This window comes from Globicephala melas, chromosome X (assembly GCF_963455315.2).
Source record: "Globicephala melas chromosome X, mGloMel1.2, whole genome shotgun sequence".
Lineage (NCBI taxonomy): Eukaryota > Metazoa > Chordata > Mammalia > Artiodactyla > Delphinidae > Globicephala > Globicephala melas.
Window position 1 is genome coordinate 69,113,611 of NC_083335.1, and position 18,089 is coordinate 69,131,699.

An 18,089-nucleotide genomic window follows, 5' to 3' on the forward strand; every position below is an offset into this window, starting at 1 on the left:
GTACCACTTCATACTCACTAGGATGGCTATAATTAAAGACATAATAAAACTAAGAATATGGAGAAATTACAATCCTTTATATATTGTTGGTAAGAAGGTAGAATAGGTACAGTTGCTATGAAAAACAGTCTGACAGTTCTTCAAAAAGTTAAACATAGAGTTATCATTTGACTGAGCAATTCCACTTAGGTATATACCCAAGAGAAATAAAAACACACATCCACACAGAAACTTGTACATCAGTGCTCATAGCAGCATTACTAATAAAAACCAAAAGTGGAAACAACCCAAATGTCCATCAACAAATGAATGGATAAATAAAAACTCAATATATTCATGTAGTGGAATATTGTTTGGCAATAAAAAGGAATGAAGTACTGATACATGTTACAACATGGATGAACCTTGAAAAGATATTAAATGAAAGAATCCAGTCATAAAAGATCACATATTGTATGATTACATTTATATGAAATGTCCAGAATAGGCAAATCCATAAAGATAGAAGGATTAGTCACTGCCTGGAGGTGGGGTGGTGGGGGGTGGACAATGGAAAAAAATGAGTGACTGCTAATGGGTATAGGTTTCTTTTGGGGGTGATGAAAATATTCTAAAATTTATTGTGGTGATAGTTGTACAACTTTGTGAATATACTAAAAAATCACTGAATTGTACACATTAAAAAAGTGGGTTTTATGGTATATTAATTACATATTAATTTTTTTTAAAAGAAATTTAAACAGCTACCATATGACCCACGTATAACACTCCTAGGTTATACCTAAAGAGAAATTAAAACATTTGTCCACACAAAAACTTATATATAGATGTTCACAGAGCAATATTCAAAATAGTCAAATTGGATACAACTGATGAATGGGCAAACAAAATGTTGTATATCTGGGGCTTCCCTGGTGGCGCAGTGGTTGAGAGTCCGCCTGCCGATGCAGGGGACACGGGTTCGTGCCCCGGTCCGGGAGGATCCCGCGTGCTGCGGAGCGGCTGGACCCGTGAGCCACGGCCGCTGAGCCTGCGCGTCCGGAGCCTGTGCTCCGCAGCGGGAGAGGCCACAGCAGTGAGAGGCCTGCGTACCGCAAAAAACAAACAAACAAAAATGTTGTATATCTGTACAATGGAATATGATTTAGCAATAAAATGAAGTGATGATATACACTGCAACATGGATGATCCTTGAAAACCTTATGTTAAGTGAAATAAGACAGTCACAAAAGACCATAAATTATATGATTCCATTTGTATGAAATATAGGTTAGTGGTTGCCTAGGGCTAGAAAATGGGGTTGGGATGGGGAGTGACTGCTAATGGGTATGAGTTTCTTTTTGGAGGTGATGAAAATGTTCTAAAATTAGATTGTGGTGATGGTTGCACAACTCTGAATATACAAAAGTCCACTGAAATGTACAGTTTAAACAGGTGAATTTTATGGCATGTGAATTATATCTCAATAAAGCTGTTAAAAAAAACTCAGAGGGCTTCCCTGGTGGCGCAGTGGTTAAGAATCCGCCTGCCAATGCAGGAGACACGGGTTCGAGCCCTGGTCTGGGAAGAGCCCACATGCGGCAGAGCAACTAAGCCCGTGTGCCACAACTACTGAGCCTGAGTGCCTAGAGCCGTGCTCCACAACAAGAGAAGCCACTGCAATGAGAAGCCTGCGCACCACCACGAAGAGTAGCCCCTGCTTGTTGCAACTAGAGAAAGCCTGCGTGCAGCAACAAAGACCCAACACGGCCAAAAATAAATAAATTAAATAAATAAATTTAAAAAACAAAAAATAAAAAACCTCAGACTGTACACCTAAAAAAAGATAGAGGAGGCAAAAGAACCTTTAAAAATAGTCTTAAGAAGGATAAATCTCAAAGTTCAAACATAGAACAAAAAGGGCACTTTTAAATACATTCAGAACAAAAAGCTGAATGAGGAAGAAATAGGTCTCTGCCCTGTGCCAGCAGTATAATAATGATAAATGACAAAGAGGTAAAATTCCTCAATTACTATTTCTGCTTCTGCCTTCTCAGTTCCCAAGAGGGAACTGAAGCCCAATATGAGTAAAGAATCATTGTAGTAAGGTAGTAAGCAAGAACTCAGCTACTTTAATAAGAGTTCAAATGTCTTGGACCAGATGAATTATAGCTGAGGGAACTGAGAGTAATTTCAAACAAGAACACTGAAGCTATGTCAATGATATTTGAGGAATCACAGAGAAGGATGTTCCGGAAGACTGGGCAGATGTAATTTCAATTTTCGAAAAAAGAGAGGTAAGTTAATTCCATAAATTACACACCAGTCAGTTTGATATAAGTCTTCTAGATTATTATAGAGATGGCTGGCAAGAACCTAGAAATGGAAGAATAAGCACTAGAAGCCAGCTTGAATTCACTTAGAAAAAGTCAATTTAGGCTAATCCTTCTTTCTTTTTTGTACTGTTACTAAGCTGGTAGCTATGAAAAATATGGTAGACATACAGTATATCTGGACATTAGCAAGGCATTTGAAAAAATCTTTTATGAGATCCTTAAGTACAAAATTGAGAAATGGGAGCTGGTTGTTAATTTTTGTTAGCTAGATTAATAACTGCTTGAAAGACCATTCCCAAAGCATGCAGATTACCAGGTCATTATCATGCTAGACGCAGGTTTCTAATAGTGTATACCATGGGGTTCTCCTAGCCTTAGGAGCTTCATCATTTATATCCAACCACTTAAATGAAGATATGGAAACCATGCTGATGAGGTTTATAAGTGACAACATCTGGGAAGGATAGTGAATACTTGGGATGACAGAATCAGGATATTGATTTTAATTATAAGTAGTTGGGAGTAACAAAACAAAACAAAAACTAAAACTTGCCTGGGCCAGATGAAATCAAACCAAGGACCAGATCCAAATCTCACACCTAAATTAGAAAATGAGTGCAAGGGAGAGAAACAATTTTTCACTGTTTCTGAAATCAGCCTCAAACTTGAATTGTAGTTACTGTTAGAATGTGACCTGAAATATTCCGGTCAAGACACCAACAACAGCAGTAAGAGTACTAGAAGTTTTTATCTATGACTGTAGCCTTAATTATTCTCACCCTCTTTTAGACGATCCCCTTCGGCCTTGGTTTTCTTCTGTCTTTCTGATCCAGCAAGGTCTACAAGATGCAGCTTGGAGCGAAAGCTGCTATTCCTGTGATGATAACAGGACACAAGTGAGAATGGTACACAAGCTTGAGGGTAGGTGAGTATCAAAGCTCACCTGCCAGTTCTCATTTTCTTTCACATCAGTCCAAATGGCTCCATTCATTACTCATGCTCAGAGTACTGATGTCTGGTTATTTTTCAAATCAAGAAGCAAGCTATTATTCAACTTTAGTATAACTAATGTTAAAAATCTTGACTCTTACTTGTAACTTGAACTTACTTGTCACTTTTCTTTCTTTGCTCTATGGAGATTGTAAAGATGGCATGAGATCGGGATGACTGGGAGTTCATAGCTGTGGAGGCCACAGTCCTACAGTTGTTGCCCTGCTCCAAACAGGAAACAGTATCCAGGGCGACTAAAACAGTCTTCTCAGTGAGTCCCACAATCTAATTCAGAGAAAGAAAATACTCTCTTATGATTCGACTTCAAATACTTCATCAGAAATATAAGGATTGGTGGTTTAAAAAATAATGCCTTGATGTTCCAGTAGAACCTCAATAAATAGTCACAGTAATAAGGGCTGGGTTGTTTTAAAAATTTATTTTATTTATTTTTGGCTACGTTGGGTCTTCATTGCTGTGTGTGGGCTTTCTCTAGCTGTGGTGAGTGGGGGCTACTCTTTGTTGCGGTGCATGGGCTTCTCGTTGCGGTGGCTTCTCTTGTTGTGGAGCACGGGCTCTAGGTGTGTGGGCTTCAGTAGTTGTGGCTCACAGGCTCTAGAGCGCAGGCTCAGTAGTTGTGGCGCACGGGCTTAGTTGCTCCATGGCATGTGGGATCTTCCTGGACCAGGGCTCGAACTCATGTCCCCTGCACTGGCAGCTGGATTCTTAACCACTGTGCCACCAGGGAAGTCCCATAAGGACAGTTTTAACTAGCAACTCTGTGATCACTGCAAACCAAGGTCTCCAGTCTTCGCTGGGTACCTCCAAAACAAGGATGCCAGTCAATACTAGAGCTACAAAAGACCTCTAGATTTTATGGTAGCAATGGATATGTGCCTTCCAGGGAGCCCCAAGTGAAGGTAAGTTTTGGCCCTAAGGACAGCAAGGGCAACACAAATAGCTATGGTTATTTCTCTTTGTTACATTCTCCTCCATGTGGCCCTGTGTTCCTCCCTATATCTTGGACCCATTTTATACCTCATACTCACTAGGGAAAATAGCATGGTACAATTTCCACTGGATTAGGAAGCCAGGAAAACAGGGTCCTAGGCTTGGTACTGTATCTACCCAGGAGAATTTGTACAAGTTAAAATTTCCTGGAGCCTCTGGAGATTGAACTAGATGATTACGAAGTCCCTTCTAGCCTCAATATGCTATGATTTTATTACCCCATAGCTCCCAAATCTATATCTGTGGCCCTAATTTCTAGTCCTATACTTCAAATTGCCTGCTACTTACACTTTGACATCAGTAAATTATGAAACCAAACTCATTTTCCTTCCACCAATACTGATTCTCTCCACTACTTCTTCGTTTCTACTAAGATCGCTATTCTCAAAACCTCAGATTCGCCTTTAATTCCTGCTATTCCCCCATATCTCACCTATCACCAACTCCCAGTCATTCTTCTTTTGAATCCATTGTTTCCTTTTCCTTTCCACATCTACCTGCCTAATCCAGGCCCATATTACTTCACGCCTGAAAAATAAGGCAACATTTCCCTAAATTTTCCTTCCTCATCCTAGTTTTTCTCCTTTTCAATCCATTCTTGTTTAGCCTTCCGAAAGTCCTGCTTCCTAAAATGTCACCAAACTCCTAAGCCCTATGCTAGATAATGAGGGTACAAAGAGATTTTAAGATACTCTCCTAACCTCCCGGGAGCTAACCTAGTCGGAGATATACACGTAAGATAAAAACTTGGTAAAAGTAGCCAGTGCAATCCTTCATTTGGAAGTATTAAGTAGCTTACATACTATTCACAGGGATAGAAACTAAGCTCTTTAGCCTGGCTTCATAATCTGGTCCTAACATACCTCCTATTACTTCCCAACCCATATCCTCTAATGCAGACAGACCGATCTAGTCTTATTACCCCCAGGAATATATTTTCTGCTTTCCTGCTTAAGCTATTCCTTACTACAAGAATAACCTTACTTCTTTACTTACTTATATTCCATCCATCCCAACTGAAGAGTGCTCACAAACTTGTCCTTACCCTTCCCAATTTGAGTCAGAAACTTAACACTTCTCTGTATTGCAAACTTTCCCTCAAATAGTGCTTGGGATTTAATTCCTGCCTTGGTATAGGACATATAAAAGATCTTAGTACTGGGTCAAGAGCCGGCTCAGTACCAACATTCTTTCTGGTGACAGCATGCATTTTACCCAGGTTTCTTATCCCCACTATCCAAACTGTCTTTCTGTAACCCACGCTTATCAGGCTTTCAAAATAAGTCTGATTCTTCAAGCCTTGCTTTAGTGCCTGGCTAATGACCTAACGACCCAGAAGGAAAAATATTTCTGTAGCATAGGCATCTGCCCCTCAAGCACCTGCACCCTAAATTTCAGCTTTCTCTGCAGGGAAGAGAAGAAGGAGAGAAAGATGGATAAAGTATTATTTTACCGAGTTTTCCTAAGTCTGTACTACCCTATTCTCATCTACTTCCCACCTCAAATTCTCCCACTCCTGAATACTCAAGCTGCTGCTAGAACCAAGCTCTGCCTGTTTTCAACACTGGCTCCTGGATTTGGTCCACTCCCATATACAATACTCCCAACCTTGCCTCAAACTTTGTTCAGCTACAGCTCCTCAGCCTACATCTATACCATGTGATGGAAGCCTCTCAAATAAGCGATCTCTTCTTCCTATGGTACTTATAAATTTAAAATTTTTGTATCGTCTTACTTTCTAAATATCATTCCAGAGATCTAGCACAATGTCTATTACATTGTTGTCTAACAGAATTTACTATGACCATGTTTTATATCTATGCTATCCAATACAGTAGCCATTAGTCACGTAGCTATTGAGCACTTGATATGTGGCTGGTAACTGAGGGACTGAATTTCAAATTATATTCAATTTTAGTTCATTTAAGTTTAAATAGCCATTTGTGGCTAGTGGCTACCATACTGGACAGCCCAGCCTCAGAACTCTGTAAATAGCCAATAAATATTTAATTGATATTAGCATTCCTTCAAGAGGTAATAGGAAGGTGATAAAACTTCTTTCCCCACAAAAGTTCCCATCTAGGAATTCTAGGTTAACAAAGGGAATTAGGACCACACAAAATCTGAAGGACTGAGATGTTAGTAGTGATTTAAAACCACAGTGGCAAATAAAAGGAGTGTGAACTTTAGTAGTGGCCAACATTTTAAAATAACATCAAATGAGAGAAAAACACACCTTTATGCCTTCCTTAGGATCCTCCCGTATATTTATTTGAGGGGCTTTCTCACGAGATGGGCACAGAAGATCCAAGATTTCTTCATTGTAAATCTGGTATTGTTGAAAACAAAGTGGTAAAAACAAGATGTTAACAGTGGTAATTGAGGAGTGGTGGGACCACAGGTAATTTTTAAAATTCTTTATGACTTTCTGTATTAAAAAATTTTTTTGCAACAAACATACTATTTTTATAATTAAGAAAAGGATTTTAACACTACATGTAACCATTTGATACTCATAGGAATAAATTCACATATTACTTGTAACAAAATTGAGACTGCTCTCTTGAGAGAGTGTTTCTCAGGAATAGCAGACACGATGAAAGCTACATGGGTGCCCAAATTCAGTTCTTTGATGGTGTCATGACAACATCACCTTCACCAATTTTGTTAAAATGTAAGCAATGGGTCCTTAGTGGAGGGTGGAAGTGGGAAGCAAAAGGGAGAGGTAGCAACCAATATTTCAACAACAACCAGAACTTTAAGTACTAAAACAGTGTTTGCACATAGTAAGCACCACATTTGTTTGCTATTATTGCTGTTGCTACTATTTAATATAGCAGGTTCCTAAGTTATTTTTACATTTGGTCACCTTGGCCACAACTGGGTTAATCAAGAGTTTCAAGAAGGTTAATCTTAATGATGTTTAACTCCCCATCTTCCACCTCTATACCTCCTATACCAACTAACATATTGAGATTCAACTTCAGGATGAAGTATTCACATACTATTTATAATTGCATGTTTAAATTATATACATTTAATTATTGCTCCTTAAAGATAAGACATCTTATCACTGCTATGGAATCAACCAGCTAGTTTCCCAGAAGCCATAAGTTCCCTAACTATGTGTTTCTGGTGTCATGAGGTTAGATATAACTGGTCAGTCTACTTGTATACTGATATATAATTGAATGAAAATACCCACAAAGGCAGGGACTTCTATCTGTTTTGTTCACTGATATATCCCAAATACCTAGAACAGGGCCTGTAACATGTAGGTACTCAATAAATATCTGTTGAATAAACACTCTGTCATCACTTACACAGCTCAATACTTCACCCAATTTTTATAACATTCTTCATGGAGTAGCAACATTATCACTCAAGCCTCGAAACACTAAAGGGATATCAAATATTTTTCTACAGACTCTACAGGGAATCAATAATAGAGGCCAAACTGGAATTAAAGGATTCCTATTATCTTTTTATATGGGAATGCCAACTCCTCTAACAATCGGATTAAACAGACTATTCTGACAACAGGGAAAGAACTGGGTGGGAGCCAGATCCAACTGAGCCAGTGAGTTTTCTCTATCAATTTATTAAAATGCAATTTACTAAAAATGCAATTTATTCATTTGAGTCATGCCAGGAAAAACCTGATTTGTATTTATTTTTCTACCCAAAGATAAATTTGAATTCAGAATAATTAAAGATAAATCATTTACCTCCAAGTACGATACTTTCAGAGTAAATTCGAAGTCACTCTTTTTATCAATTTCTTGGAAGAGCAGCTGTATTACTCTAGGAATGACCCCAACTGTTGGTTCATTTTCTTGCTCTGCAGTATATGCACCTCCCATCGAATAGGTTTTTCCAGAGCCAGTTTGCCCATAGGCCAGGACGGTTGCATTGTATCCTGACAAAATAGAAGTCACATGTGCGGTGATGCTCAAATATTTTCAACCAATCAGTACACTCTACTTCCTTCAGCAATTACTTGTAACAAAATTGAGACTGCTCTCTAAACACAAGGGTCTCTTAGGAATGTCAGACACAAAGAAAAGTTATATGAGTGCCATGACTTTGCACTACTCCAAATAAGCAAAGAAGAAAAATATCAAACCTGAATGTGTGCCTCTCTTGATAGCCCTTAAAAGCTAGGAAGTAAAACACTTAAAGATATGACTGAGATAATGAAGGTGGCCAAGTCACTGTCTAAAAGTCATTCAGAGTTTTATAATTCTACTTTCTCTCTACTTGGAACAATTCTAAATTAGGGCAATTAAATGAAAGTTTTAGAAGCTGCAAATAGAAGGGATTCCAACCTGTATTTCTTCGATTAACAGAGTCTTCATTTGAAAAGGCAACAAAGTTGCTTTTTACAGTCAAAGAAAGCATCCCTCCCTATATGAATTCTCAGACTGCATTTGGACCGTATTATCAGGCTCCTCATAGAAATGTCATCATTTAAGTATGATTCAATGTGATATATGTCCTTTGCTTTTTTTTCTTTTTGAAAGAACTTATTCACCTAAATGAAGACCTTGATGTTCTGGAAGATCTTAAGATGTTAAATTGAGATTTTCACTGTAATAGATTGCTAATATCACCTGGTATGACTCTGGGACAAGAGAATAATATTCCATAATCTTCTGTAATACCACAGATATGTATATATAGTAATAAGTGGGGAAACCAAGTTTCAGTACTTTTTACAAAAACTCAGGGTGCTGTTGACCTGACTGAAAAATACTGGCTTTATCTCTGCAAATGAGAGCAATGTTAACAAAACACATAGATATTGGAATCACTTTCTACTTTATACTGCCTCTAAAGACTATAATTCTCATAGTTTCCCAAGTTAAGAATACTAAAGTAGAACTATAGTGTTCTTACTAAGCTGTGAAAGGTACATTCTGAGGAAGATAACAAGATAATGAAGGGTCTGGATACCATATTTTTTTTTAGGAATGGCTAAAGGAAAGGAGGGATGGTTAATTAGAAGAGACTTAGAATCAAATAATGGTCCTCCAAATATGTAAATAGGAAAAAGATTAACTTTAGAGTGGAAAAGTCTGGCAGACATCACCTTAATCAAATGATCAAAATGAACATCAATAGTAATGGAACAAATCAAAATTGTGTGCTGCCTGATAGAATTCAATGAGAAGAATACAGCATCACTTCTGTGATATTCCTGCTAAAGATATATTGATACAACCTGAATCTAATCATAAACTTCAGACAAAACAAAATTGAAAAACAGTTTACAAAATAACTGGCCTGTGATCTTCAAAAGTGTCATGATCATGAAAGTCAAAAGAAGACTGAAGGAGTTTTATAATAAAGGAGACTATAGAAGTAGTACAACTAAACGTAACATACGATTTTGAACTAGATCCTTTTGCAACAAAGGACATTATTGGAACAACTGGTGAAACTTGAATGAGGTCTGAGGACCAGATGGTAGTGAGGTAGCAATGCTAATTTCGTGATTTTGATGGTCGTATTGTAGTTACATAGGACAGTAGGACAGAAGTTCTTGTTTGTAGCAAATATACAGTGAAGTATTCGGGGGCCATCAGGTCAACAACTCAAGTCAAATGGTTCAGGAAAAAAAAGGTCTTTATGCTGTTCTTGCAACATTTCTGTAAGTTTGAGATTACAGCTTTAATAGTTTAAAAATTTGAAACAAAGTATTCAATGTGTCCTGAGCCATGACATCATTTTAAGAAGTGAAAAAAAAATGTGAATAGCTGTTGCTCGGAAGAAGGCTTCTGTTTGTCTAGAGGGATGAACTAACATCATTGGGCAGAAATTATGGGGAAGCAAATTTCATCTCAATATAATCTAAAACAATTAGAGTTGTCCAAAACCAATCAACAGGACTACCCTATGAGCCAGTGATATCCCTGTCAAAGAAAAAAATTTTAACCAGATGCTGGAAGTTCACTTAGAGATATTGCTAGAAAGTATTTTTCTTTGGATGGAAAGTTAGACTAGATGATGTACAAATATCCCTTTCAACTTTAAGGGACTAGTATGCCATGGTTCTACTTCTTTTAAATAGCCCTCTGCTTTGAATCCTGAATAACCACTGTACTAGAATAACAACTAGACACCTCTCAGGCACTGCTCCCTTCTTCAGAACTTTGCCATAGTCTTCAATAACACTAAAGCCTTAGCTTCTGTAATCAAGATTATTAACTGGCCAGGGTATTCGGGGGCTTTAGGAAATCTCAAAGGTTTTAACTTTTAAAATACTTTTTCTTAAAGATAGGAGCAAAAAGTTTAATATTTCTAATGTATTTAAAAGTATGAGGACTTCCTTCGTGGTCCACTGGCTAAGACTCCACGCTCCCAATGCAGGGGGCCCTGGTTCGATCCCTGGTCAGGGAACTAGATCCCACATGCTGCAGCTAAGAGTTCGCATGCTGCAACGAAGATCCTGCACGCAGCAATGAAAATCCCGTGTGCTGCAACTAAGACCTGACGCAGCCAAATAAATAAATAAATAAATTTAAAATTCACAAAAGAAAAAACACAAGTGATAAATGTCAATAAAATATAAAAAGATTTTTTAAAAAGTATGTATGTAGTCATCTATTTCCACTCCTACCCCTGGACTTTGAACTCTTCCAGGGCCCAGAAGCTAAGTTATTTATCTCTGAATCCCTCAACAGGCTTTGCAGTGCCTGGGCCTCAAGTAGATCCTCATCAGCACCCATCAAACAGCTTTGAATCTAATGAGGTTCCAGGACGAACAAACAGAAACATATACAAGTCAAAGATGAGCAGAACCATAGAAAGCAAATATAGTATAAAACTAGTTTCAAGGGTACAAGTGATATTGGGTTAGTTCTTAGGCTGTGGGCTTTTTGAAGGCAGGACTCATGCTTCATCCATTCCTGTATTGGCAGCACGCAATCACAGTGCCTAACACAGTGTATGCTCAAGAACAGTTTGAAGACTCAAACAGCCTCACCTTTAAATACGCCTTTTATGAGTGGTGCTACTGCTGTATTGAATACTTCCTCCTGTTCAGTAGAAGGGTCAAACACAAAATCGTAGGTAAAGGATTTGTCAGTACCAACCACCACCTAGAGAAGGCAAGGGACAAGGAGTAAGAAAAAAAATGAAAGGCCAGACCACGCCCCTCACTGCCATTTGGCCCCAGCTCTTCAGAGGCAGGCCCAGGACTCGCTACGCACCTGAGGTTCCTCGGGTACGAAGGAAAGGCACATCTGGCAGCCCTCATTAATCTCTTTGGGGACCAGAGGGCGACATCGCAGTGCCACTCTTACAGGAATGCCCTTCACCTCTTCCTTCATGATCCTACCTCGGCACCGTTTCTGCGGAGGGGGGGGGGGAAGATGATCGCTGATTAAGTTTGGTAGGTTGGCAGGGGTGGGAAGGCGTTCTTCCTCAGTTCCGGCCTTCCTCGGAGGGTGTGGTGGGTTAGGGAAGTCAGCGGTAGCTTACGGTGGCAGCCTCCCGCTCCCAGCGGGATCGCTGCCTCGGGAAAGTCACTGTCCCTCAGACTTTGCCACGACAGGGCTGCCAGTCAGCCGACCCTCTAAAGAGAGCGAAGTGGCGTCTGAAATGAAAAGGAGAAGCCCAGCGGAGACGACAACAAAGAACCAAAGCCCCAGGGTACCAGGAAAGGCAGATCCTGAGCTAAGGTGTGCCCCCTTAACTCACCAAACTACACGTCCCTTCCCCAGTCTCCCGCCGTCCTGTCCCAACCGCAGCTTTAACCGCCAAGTTTCAAACCTCTCTCGGAGGCGCCAGCCAATTGGAGCGCAGACAGACTGTGCGTGGAGCACGCACGCGGCGCGCGCAGGAAGACGCGTTGGGGAGAAGGAGGGCCTGCGCGCCGCACCCTGACCCCGCCCCTTTTCCTCAGATGAGCATCCGCTTCCGGGTCCCAGGCTGAATTGATGGTGAGAGGAGTACGGGGCGCCTTAGGCCTGCCAGCGGGAGAGGTTGTACGAAGATTTTTACAGCGCCGTGGGCGCAGGACTCAGGCACGATGCGGGACGGGTATCTGGAAGGTGTCTGGTGGTAAAGGAAGGGCCGATCTGGGGACCCCCACCATTACTGATCCAATTAGGGAATGTGGGGTGGTACCTTGCCCCGAGTCCCTGTGGGTAGTTGGAGTCAGCACTCCCTTGAATTTCCAAAGAAGTCAGATCTTTTTAGACGCGTTCCTGATTTCCTCTTCTCTAGAATGAAGACGGTACATCTATTTTGCAGGATTGTTGTGAGAAAAGAGATCATTTCTATAGTGTACCTAACAGGTTGCTTGGAGTCCAGATATTCAGCCAAGTTGATAGTTTTCTTCCTTCTCTCCCAAAATGTTTATCACCTTCCTAGAAGTGGGTCGGGCCTAGAGACTGACAGCCTTGGAATGGGTTGGGGTTGTTTTCTGAAACTCGCTGGGCTGCTATCCCTTTTGAACCATTTTCGTCAGCTTTGATTCACCCTTCCATTTCAGGGCCTTGCTGGAGATGGACAGCCGGATTCCTTATGATGACTACCCGGTGGTTTTCCTGCCTGCCTATGAGAATCCCCCAGCATGGATTCCTCCTCATGAGGTGGGAACCATCTGTACAAGGGATTTTTTTTTCCCCATAGGCAAGGGATGATATATGAAAGGTAGGATGGCAGGGTTAGAAAGCTCAATGGAGAGTGAATCTTAGCCAGAAGTTAGATTCTGAGCAACTGGGCCCTTTGGGAACTTCTTATGGAATCCTCCTGCCAGAGTCCACTTACACCAGAGAATTCTGGAAATTCAGAGCCCTGATTTCCATTTTGTCAAGGTAAAGAAGTGGGGAGCTACTGGGTGGCTAGCATTTCCCCACTGCTATCCGTCTACCTATTCGGACAGTGTTATCTGTTCTACTTAAACTAAGTCCATGACTTCACCTTCTCCTGGCTTCAGGGTGATGCAGTTGTGTCCTAGATGAAGGTAGTAAGACTGGTAGTAATATTTCTGGGGTTGCTGTGTCTTGCAGAGGGTATACCACCCAGACTACAACAATGAGTTGACCCAGTTTCTGCCCCGTATCATCACACTGAAGAAGCCCCCTGGAGCTCAGGTGAGCTTATGGAACAGTTGCCTCTTATTCCAGGCGAGATTTGTCCGTACCAGGCCCTGAAGTTGGCCACGGTTGGGGGGACGGATTGGGAAGCAGGTAAGGAGGTAAAGAAACTTACTCTTATGGGCAGAAAAGCTGAGATGCCACTTCCACAACTTCTGACTTCTCTCTAAGGGACACAAGGCAAGCTATCATACAGTGATGCCACTAGATGTTCTTGTGTTTGTGGTCTGTATTGAGCCCCCATTCTGTGCTCTTGTCTTACAGTTGGGATTTAACATCCGAGGAGGAAAGGCCTCCCAGCTAGGCATCTTCATCTCCAAGGTGCGTGTGCCTGGTAGGCAATATGGATAGCTACTTCCCTTTGTTAAGTTATCAGGTTGCAGAACCCTGATGTCCCAAGGCTTGGGGAGAGGAATGATTTAGTAGACTCATAGAAGGGGCATAGTGGGGTTACCCTTGCCCACTTAAAACTTCCCACCTGGCAAGCCACCGTTTCCCTGCATTGTCTCTCACACACACACACAACCGATAGTACCTTACATTTGAATAGCACTTAATTCACTTGCATTCTTTGAAATTATCCCACCTTGATCATGTATATTCTCTTCTTACCAACAGGTGATTCCAGACTCTGATGCACATCGAGCAGGACTTCAGGAAGGGGACCAAGTCCTAGCTGTGAATGATGTGGATTTCCAAGATATTGAGCACAGCAAGGTGAGCACAGCACCCTGGGCTGTGGTGAGGCAAGAAGCCATCCCAGGTAGGACACAGTGGATAAGATTAGCCTGATGTGTAACTTGATAAGAAAGAATTTCTCCTTGGTAAGAGGGAAGCAGCTCTTAGTGACCTAGAAGGTTGGAATGGCAAACTACATTCCTTCTGTTATGATTCTGTCCTGGGTTGTATCTCTTCATTTGTACAAGCTGCTGTGTTCCTTCCAGGCTGTTGAGATCCTGAAGACAGCTCGAGAAATCAGCATGCGTGTCCGCTTCTTTCCCTATAGTAAGTGCCGCTCTCTTTTTTGCTTACCTGGCGGGGCCTTCGGTAGGAACTCTTTAAATACCAATTACTGGAGGCCCCACAAGTTGGAGATGGGGAGTTGGGAGCTCAGGCTGGAAAATAACCTGCTCTTTTCCTCCTTCTTTCCCCCAGATTATCACCGCCAGAAAGAGAGGACTGTGCACTAGAGAGTTGCAACCCACAGCCCTCCACATGGAATCTTCTAGGACGAGCTAGCTAGGCCTCAGGGAAGCCACTTGGGAAACTCTACCCTCAGCCCCACCCTGGCAGAGTGGAGTAGGGAGGATGGGGAGACAGCGAGGCCCTGTCCTGAGCCAGCTGGCCAACTGCATTATCCCACCTGTACTGCACTTTGAGTTCCCTAGTTTTCTAGGTGGGCTTCACCTAGAAGGATGATGATGTCTAGGTATCGCTTAGCCTGTGGAGAACCCTGCTAGAGAAGGCAACTGACATTTATTGAATACCATGTGCGAGGCAATTCCACATATGTCATGTCATTTTCATTAACGTCTACAAATCTTGGGGGCCTCCCACCTAATCTGCCTGGCCATCTCATCCCATCCTTATGCTACCAGTCATACACTTTGGAGACTCCAGTGGAACCCCATTTTCCCCCACTCCCTCCTTCTGTCTTCTCTCTCCAAAAAAGTAAAACACAATGCTGAGGAAATGTTGCTTGATACTGATTTGGATGATACTGATTGGGTGTTAAATGCCTTCGAGATAAAAATAGAAGCTCTTCCAAAGAGAAGAGCCACTAGAAGCAGCAGAGCAACACTATATGTACTTCACAATTATCTCTCTCAGAATATTAGGGAGACCCAGGAAGCTTATCTACAGTATAACTGAGGAATGGTATAGGGTGAGGGGGTACTGGAGGAAACAGTGCCCCTTCCCCCATGAGCTGTGGCCATTTCTCTGCAGGGGGCAGTATTAATATAGTTCTGTCTTCTCTTTTCCCAGATTCTTTCATCGGGAACATAAACTAAGGGAGAGGCTTGGATGCATTTCTTTTCAGGGACAGCAGTAAGAAATTGCTTCCCAATTTTCACCTGGTTCGTTGAGTAGTACTGACTGCTGATTTCCCCCTTGTCTTCACCCCAGCCCCCAAATAACCTTCTGCTATGTTCTTAGCAATCCATTGTTAGAGATTCCAGGCCACGCCTTATGCCATTTCCATTGGCATGTTCACAATACCCGTTCAGAATAGAAAGTTGTCTAATGAGGTATGGGGCGAAGTTGTACCCCATAATGAAAGTCCCGAATTTGCCTTGAAAGAATCCTGGGAAGCTTCAATATATACTTTGAGGCCCTTGCCCCCATTGAGTGATTCTATTGATCTGAGGTGGAGCCTGGATGTCTGAATTTTTATTTTTCTTTTTTTATTATTTTGTACTTAAAGATCTTTTTATTCAAAGTCACAATACAATTATGTACATCAACTATACCTCGATTTAAAAAATCACAATACAATTAGGAGGCTGCCCCTCTGCACTTTCAGTGCCACTTCTACTCATGTTGCCACAGTTAACCCACTTTGCCACTCTACTCTCTTCTCTCCAAATTTTGCACAAACCAACCAATTTACTAACTCTGCGAAGCAGTAATCACCCAGGGTTTCCATGCTTCTTTTTTGTTTTTAATGGATTTTAAAATAAGGGGAATAAGTCTTCAAATATGGGAAACAGTTCTAAATAGTAGTAACATATCTCTTTGAGGAAGTTCTGGTTCTTCCTATAAATCCCACCCCAGCTCTACTATGGTACCTCTTCTAGAGGCTCGCTGCTATTGTCAGGTGGCAACATCCTAGTGAGCAGAGCTGGAGGTACAATCCATCTAGCTGTCTCTGTGTTTCCTGGGAAATCCCCCCATATAGAATTTATGCTCCTGTTTGCTCTGCTGCCCCCCAGTGGCCATCTGAGTAAGAAGCTAGAGGCTGAGATACTTGCACAAAGGCATATTGGCTTGAGTCTACTGAATGTTGAGGTCCAAGACTCTCCCAACTGTCTGTGGTTAAAAGGTTTTAAAACAACTCATCGAAGAAGTGTGGTAAACAGGGTAAAAAGTCCCAGCCAGGTGCCATGGGCCTAAGAGGCAAAAATCCTGCCCTAAATTGGTTTTTTGAGGTATTTAGAATGGTTCTGTGTTGGGGCACCAGCATGATGCAACTGCATTGTGGAGGTGTAGGCAGAGCATGGACAAGGTGCAAACAATAAGAGGCTGAGGTGAAAGGACCAGTCATTTATTGAGGGTGAGATAAGAAAACAATGGAGAAGGAACTGTATCAATCTTTGAGGTATCCCAGCTGCTGTAGAACTGCATCCCCTATAGATGTGTTTTAGCAGTCAGAGACGGCCAGGTGGAATTCCTGGACTCTGTCAGAACTTTCCACCCTGTAACTGTGAGAAGTGGTCAAGAGAAAGTGATAGCATTTTCAGGGGTTCCGTTTTACTCCTAAGCCTAGGAATTGAACAAGAGCTTAGTAAGTGGCCAAGTATTTAAACCATAAACATGAGGTTGGGGGAGAAGGACTGGTACTGGGAAGCCCAAATGCAGTAAGTTGATCATGTTAGGCAGAGAGATAATCTAAGCTATCAACAGGAACAATGGTTTTTGATGCCTGACTCATTGGAGGGTTCCAGTTGGATTTCAGCACTGAAGTGTGTGGTAAGGAAGGAAGGTAATAAAGTGGCTAGGGTCAAATCTCAACTCCCAGGGGCATCTTCTAGGACATACAGAAAAGGAATTTTTATCTTATGATCCCTTTCACCTAAAGGCAAACCAGGGAGCTGCTTTGGGCTGAAGTTAGTCCCATTTTCCCTTCGGTATCAGTCAGGCAGAAAAATTGGCCTGGCCATCAACTCAGCAAAGGAAGTTTGCCTTCTCTGCTTGTACCCTCCCTACCCCAGCAAAGCTGGGAGAAAGGATACTCTCGTCTTCCTTCAGTGGAGAGGAATTACCTCTGGAAGTGAGGGCAGAAGCCATGCTATGGAATAGCCCTGTGTGTGTGTGTGTGTGTGTGTGTGTGTGTGTGTGTGTGCAAAAGAAAGAGAAAAGGTCAGGTTTAGAGATATGATTCCAGGCCTTTGCACTGCATGATGGGGAGATGAACCTTACCCCCACCCCCACGATAGGACAAGCCAAGGTTATCCAAAAGAATAAGCAGTGGTGAATTTGGCACTGTTCTCAATAAACGTCACATTGAGGTCTCTGGATTTTTCTTCTGCCTCCTCGGTAGAGACTTGTCTGGACAAATGAGAAATGATACAAGGGACCAGATAGTGGTAAGACCCCCTTCTGACCCAGAGTTAGTGGATAGGGATAGATCCTTCTGAGGCGTAAAGATGCATCCCTAGGACCAGGAGCCCTCGAAGCCCTGAACCCATGACCTTTCTGATCCCTGACACAGGTAACTCCTCCCAAGTAAATAGAGCACAGTAGACCCTCCCCATTGGGATTGAGCTCTAGGTATGCCAGAAGCAGTTGCAGTTATACCTTTCCTTTTGTTGTTCAGATCAATCTTGTTACCCACCAACATGATGATGATATACTCTGCCAGTACATCGTCTACCCACTTATCTGTTTCCTTGAAAAAGTTGATGTCTACAGGACAATGTGTTGCAGAGAGTTGAAACATTTAGTA

The 18,089-nt window shown here is 41.7% G+C and overlaps 2 protein-coding genes across 3 annotated transcripts in view; one reads left to right on the plus strand and one right to left on the minus strand.

The window, feature by feature from the left end:
* KIF4A (kinesin family member 4A) overlaps positions 1-12,045 on the minus strand; it is a 126,489-nt gene extending 114,444 nt beyond the window's left edge. The window contains exons 1-7 of the mRNA XM_030850531.2: positions 12,021-12,045; positions 11,531-11,671; positions 11,305-11,419; positions 8,045-8,235; positions 6,553-6,645; positions 3,424-3,590; positions 3,095-3,189 (exon numbers count right to left, since the gene is read on the minus strand). Coding sequence (XP_030706391.1) covers positions 3,095-3,189; positions 3,424-3,590; positions 6,553-6,645; positions 8,045-8,235; positions 11,305-11,419; positions 11,531-11,650 — 781 coding nt within the window. The 5' untranslated portion in view covers positions 11,651-11,671; positions 12,021-12,045. The remainder of the gene's footprint in view (positions 1-3,094; positions 3,190-3,423; positions 3,591-6,552; positions 6,646-8,044; positions 8,236-11,304; positions 11,420-11,530; positions 11,672-12,020) is intronic.
* A 176-nt stretch (positions 12,046-12,221) lies between these two features.
* PDZD11 (PDZ domain containing 11) lies at positions 12,222-17,624 on the plus strand. 2 transcript variants are annotated; one of them, XM_060292926.2, is made up of 7 exons: positions 12,222-12,262; positions 12,817-12,916; positions 13,337-13,420; positions 13,688-13,744; positions 14,042-14,140; positions 14,368-14,428; positions 14,579-17,624. In XM_060292926.2, exons 2-7 carry the CDS (start codon positions 12,830-12,832, stop codon positions 14,611-14,613), a joined length of 423 nt encoding a protein of 140 aa, XP_060148909.1. In that variant the 5' UTR covers positions 12,222-12,262; positions 12,817-12,829; the 3' UTR covers positions 14,614-17,624. The 2 variants fall into 2 exon arrangements, with proteins under 2 accessions (XP_060148909.1, XP_030706395.1); XM_030850535.3 differs by having other exon boundaries at positions 12,227-12,346; positions 14,579-17,620.
* Positions 17,625-18,089: the final 465 nt, after the last annotated feature.